This window comes from Silene latifolia, chromosome X (genome assembly GCF_048544455.1).
Source record: "Silene latifolia isolate original U9 population chromosome X, ASM4854445v1, whole genome shotgun sequence".
Lineage (NCBI taxonomy): Eukaryota > Viridiplantae > Streptophyta > Magnoliopsida > Caryophyllales > Caryophyllaceae > Silene > Silene latifolia.
In genome coordinates this window covers 129311936-129316881 of record NC_133537.1, presented here as the reverse complement: position 1 = coordinate 129316881, position 4946 = coordinate 129311936, and the positions used below count along the sequence as shown (strand labels likewise).

The following is a 4946-nucleotide window of genomic DNA, read 5'->3' as shown; positions in this document are numbered from 1 at the left end:
GATTGGGACGATGATTGCCAAAAGGCCTTCGACAGGATAAACACTACTACAAAACTCGTTATGGACATTAGTCGATGGACATCGGATTATCTGGAAAACCGATGTACATAACATGCACATCGGTTGTTTGCAAAAAACTGATGTGCATATAATTATATGTACATCGGTTGCGTTAAAAAACACATGTCCATTATTTCTAATTTTAAAGGACATGTGATATTTAATAAAACTCATGTCTATATAAAAGTCATGGACATCGGACATTGCATTTAACCGATGTACATCTAAAATGAAAATTATAGGCGACAAAAATATTTGCCTCACCGCCATCACTTAATTTCGACTACCTACATTCTTCCCAAAATACTCTCCCTCACTCTCACTCCCCAAACCCTAACCCCCAATACCTCGTCCTGAACCCCATTTTTCCATAATCACAGGAACCCCACTCAAAACCCTCACAACCCATCGTCGCCGCCCTCATAAACCCCACGCACAATACCACAACCCGTCGACGCGAATCAGAATCAACTAGAGTTGATTCGATGGTAAAGGAGGAGGGGGAATAAGAAGATAATCAAAGTATTACATTAAGGTATGTATCACTATTACCAATCTACTTCTCCGTATCAATTTTCAGGCATCTTTTTTTCTCCCTAATTTCTCAATTTAGGTTTGTGTGTTGATTTCTCTAATTTAAAGTTTTGATAATTTATGAATTTATAGTGATTAATTTAGGGTTTGTGTGTTTTTATTTCTCTAATTTAAAGTTTTGATAATTTATGAAATCATAGTGATGTTGTTGTTGATTAATTAAAGATTTGAAGTGTTGTGAGTGACTGAGTGTTGATTAATTAAAGTTTTGTTCTTGAAGATTAACTAAGGCTTCGTTGATACACTACTGATCTTTTACTATCTAATCTAGAAAACTCGCAAGTCAAACCCAAGGGGCATCTATACTGATAAGAGATGCCTCCTGTAACACATAACAAAGGCAGTTAAAGACCCGACTTATTACTTATCAGAAGAACTGTAATTCAGCAAAGGTAATCAGCAAACTTTCGCCACAAAATCTTAGACAGTGTTCACTCTATGAATCAAATAAGGGATTTTCACCTCAACTTGAAGGTTATTACATCTACAACAGAGGGATTTGAGGGCATTAGTGGTCTTTTCTCCAGCAACATTTACACGAGATATTATTCTGGCAGCTGAATGAGCAATTGCATCAGGGCACGCCTTCTTTTAAAATTATACGTCGACATTAATCTGCCAGGAAAGTTGATTCAGACCCATAGTTGCCTTGATTACTGGTTATACCAAGTACTATGAAAGACTTGCTTAGGCTTCTATGTTGTCTTGTCAGGGCAATGAGAATAGTCTGGAAAAGGTGTCTCTAGGTGGTCCTGCTCTTCATGTATTTCTTGCGTAAGTGTGCCTGCGATTATTTTTTGTTTTTGGATTCCTTACATTGATATGTATCACAAATTCATAATTAATTTTTGCAGGAGATCGTACACTGAATATTTGAAAACCTTTTTTGAGGAGATGTTCCTGTGTAGCCAGAAGCTTCTATCATCAGAAGAGATTTATGAGAAAGTGTTGGACCGGATGAGTGTATGTTATTCAAATTCGAACTCGCTTGTTATTAATAATATTCCTATCGTCACCAACACTGGTTTGTTGCATTTCAGCCTTGTAGTATTTCATCTATATTGTGTATGGTGTATTGCAGCAATTACTTCCGAGCTCCGAGGGAAATGGCAGGATAGTCGAAGATCTTCTATGGGTAAAGAAGATAACTCTACTGAACCTAGCCCTAACCCAAACAACCAAGAGAAGACCAGCGATAAGTGTACCAACCTACATCGGTGTCCATCGGTAAATTTACCCACAATCATAACTATACCTTCTTTGATGATTAATACCTGAGAATGTTCATTTTATTTTAGAATATTTGATTACTTAGAAGCATAAGGATCTCATTTTATCAATCAAAAAATCAAAAAGACGAGGTCTCATAATGTGAAAAAAAATTCGGTTAAGATTTTTCTCAAAATTATTTTATATGCTATATTAAATTACTGTATTGAATGCAGAAGAGTTGGTTGAGCTGCTTCAGAGGAAAATGAAGGTCTTGTGGACGGACAAGGAAGCTGTATTTCTAAATGGAAGATGCGTGTGAGATTTGCAGCGTGAAAACGTTTATATTTTAGGCCACCTTATTATTTTCCGCTTCCATTACATGCTTGTATGCCCTTTTGACATAGCAATTGTGATCATATTCGAATAATCATGATTTGAATAAGCTCATAATAGTCTTTAATACCCATTATCTATTTCTCCCCCTTTTTTCCTTATGTTGAAGGTTCTATCTTTCCTAAATGTCGACTTTTGCGTCATTTCTCTTGTAGAAACCTCTTATTCTTGCTCTATCAAATCCAACTTCCCGATCGGAATGTCTGCTGCAAGTGTGTACACATGGAGCCAGGTAAGAACTGGATTTTTGCTGAATAATTCTCTCAGTTTATCCTGTTATCTCTATATTTTCAGAAAATCAGAACCTAATGAGCTTGTGCACTGAAACCTTAGGGCAAGGCAATATTTGCTAGTAGTAGCCCTTTCGTTCCTGTTGAATATGATGGATCGACTTTTGTCCCACGCCAGGTTTAAGCTGCACCCAATTGCCTTAAAGTTTGTTTAGTAGCAGGACAAGTTATTCACAGTTTGATTTTTATTTTCACATTTCAGGCAAATAATGCTTACATATTCCCTGGTTTTGGTTTGGGCCTGATAATGCGTGGTGCCATCTGCGTCCATGATGACATGCTATTGGTTGCCTGTAAGTGCACTCTAAGACTCAGAAATCTAATTTATGATCAGGCTAGCCAGGTCATAGGACCATTTTGGATTTTCTATGCTTGTACATATTCGCTGTTCTCATATAAATCCCTCTTAGTTACGAGGTTAAAGTTTCTAAGTTTCTAGGTGTCAGTTTCTGCCTGTTATAGTTTGCACCAATTTAGTTAATTGTAATAAGCTTATAGTAGTCTTTAATAGCGGATTGCCTAGTGTGTATTATGCTCATGCTATATTGTTATGGGAATGGGAGCTTCAGAAATGTTCCAAGCTCCTCACATTCAGGTGAGCGTATTGCTAGTAGTTGTGATACTTAAAATACAGTAATGTATGTGTCTCATTAGTTATATAGAATCTTCTATGTTGATATTTTTTTTTCTCGTTAACTTTGTTGTGTTGAACCAGATTCTCTTGGTAATATGCCCAATGGGAGGTGAGCTAATCTGAGGCTTCCAAGTAGTCTCGTCTCTTCGGCCTTTTTTTTTAAACAATTAGTCAATTTACATATCGATTTATATTTTTGTATAGGTTAGTCGTCTACGTAAATTTGACACATTATGTAGATGAAATTTTTTTGTAATTGGCTTTGGATAACCGATTGATTGTATACAGATATTTTTTGTTGATTATGGAATCATTTTGCATTGTCATCTTGTGTACGACTAATATGGGCAACAGCGTAATAATTTTTTTTATAAAAAATAATAATTATAGACATCGGATTTTTGCAAAAAACTGATGTCCATTGATCAAATAGACATCGGTTTTCCTAAAACTCCGATGTCCATTGATCAAATAGACATCGGTTTTCCTAAAAATCTGATGTCCATTGTTCAAATAGACATCAGTTTTCATAAAAATCCGATGTGCAAATTTTAATGGACATCGGTTTAAAATCCGATGTCCATTAATCCACAATGGACATGACCAAACTCTACATCGGTTGTGTATCCGATGTCCATATATCGAAAAGTCCGATGTCCATCACAAGTTTTGTAGTAGTGAAAGGAAATCCTAGCCAAACCTTTTGTGCTCATGCCGCCACAGCACGGAACACCTTTATCCCTAAACCTGACCGTCACCGACACGGCCTTGGGAGCAATGCTAGCACAAATAATTAACGGCAAAGAACGAGCCATCTACTACATCAGCAAAAAGTTCATCAACTATGAGACCAAATACACCTAATTGGAAAAGACATGCATCACTTTGGTATGGTCCACAAAGAAGCTGCGACATTACATGCTCAGCTACACAATTCACATCTACTCCAAGATGGACCCCATCAAGTACATCTTCGATAAACCCGTATTGAACGGAAGATTATCCAGAAGGAAACTCATGCTATCTGAGTTCGACCTCAAGTTTGTACCCCTTAAGGTTATCAAGGGAAGGGCCGTCACCGATTTCCTAGCAGAAAACCTCGTCTATGAGGACCCAAAGACCGACACCTGGTCGCTCCCTAACGAAGACATCCTTTATGCCGACACCAACGCATGGGACCTATACTTAGACGGTGCATTAAACCTGTGAGGCTTTGGAGTAGGAATCCTTCTGATATCATCAGAAGGAGGACAAGTTCTGATCTTGGTCAAACTAGACTTCGTCGTCACCAACAACGCCGCCGAATACGAAGCATGCCTTATCGGCCTAGAAGCAGCCATAACACTTGGCATCAAAAAATTGAGGGTCCACGGTGATTCCTTTTTCATCATCAATAAAGTGTCCGGATCATGGAAAATCGGAAGCAACAGCCTAACACCTTACCAAGCAAAAATCAATCAAGAAGCCGAATTCTTTGACCAAATTGACTACTTACACTTGCCTAGAGAAAAAAACCAATTTGCCAATCACCCTAGCAAAACTTGCTTCACTCATCAACATACCTGATGACATGACATCTATGCCTTTATACGTCGAAAGAAGGAGCAAGCCAGTTCACATCTGCGCCATCAACAACAACGAGGAAAACCATGCCGAACCTTATTACCAAGCCATCCTTAACTACAAAACCAAAAACAAATACCCAGCCAACTCTGATCCAAGAGGACAAATAGCCATCCGTTTACTAGCATTAAAATTCGTGA

At 37.8% G+C, this 4946-nt stretch overlaps 1 protein-coding gene and 1 long non-coding RNA gene across 6 annotated transcripts; both read left to right on the top strand.

Moving 5' to 3' along the window:
* Positions 1 to 321: 321 nt before the first annotated feature.
* On the top strand, positions 322 to 2462 carry LOC141623600 (uncharacterized). Of its 4 annotated transcripts, none has more exons than XR_012533468.1 (6): positions 322 to 595; positions 926 to 1428; positions 1509 to 1617; positions 1736 to 1881; positions 2100 to 2181; positions 2415 to 2462. XR_012533468.1 is itself a non-coding variant. In XM_074439709.1 (6 exons), exons 3-6 carry the CDS (start codon positions 1352 to 1354, stop codon positions 2110 to 2112), a joined length of 345 nt encoding a protein of 114 aa, XP_074295810.1. In that variant the 5' UTR covers positions 322 to 595; positions 926 to 1046; positions 1148 to 1351; the 3' UTR covers positions 2113 to 2339. The 4 variants fall into 4 exon arrangements, 2 of the variants coding, with proteins under 2 accessions (XP_074295810.1, XP_074295809.1); XR_012533467.1 differs by having other exon boundaries at positions 2100 to 2251; XM_074439709.1 differs by lacking the exon at positions 2415 to 2462 and having other exon boundaries at positions 926 to 1046; positions 1148 to 1428; positions 2100 to 2339.
* On the top strand, positions 2462 to 3525 carry LOC141623601 (uncharacterized). 2 transcript variants are annotated; one of them, XR_012533470.1, is made up of 4 exons: positions 2462 to 2491; positions 2593 to 2667; positions 2752 to 2842; positions 3265 to 3525. It is a non-coding gene; the product is annotated as an uncharacterized LOC141623601 (long non-coding RNA). The 2 variants fall into 2 exon arrangements; XR_012533469.1 differs by lacking the exon at positions 2462 to 2491 and having other exon boundaries at positions 2500 to 2667.
* Positions 3526 to 4946: the final 1421 nt, after the last annotated feature.

Excerpts from the sequence above, each read along its gene's own strand:
- LOC141623600 (XM_074439709.1), top strand. The coding sequence starts at position 1,352 with ATGTTGTCTTGTCAGGGCAATGAGAATAGTCTGGAAAAGGTGTCTCTA. Across the intron at positions 1,429-1,508 it reads GCTCTTCATGTATTTCTTGC|GAGATCGTACACTGAATATT; the intron begins GTAAGTGTGCCT and ends TAATTTTTGCAG. Across the intron at positions 1,618-1,735 it reads AAGTGTTGGACCGGATGAGT|CAATTACTTCCGAGCTCCGA; the intron begins GTATGTTATTCA and ends GGTGTATTGCAG.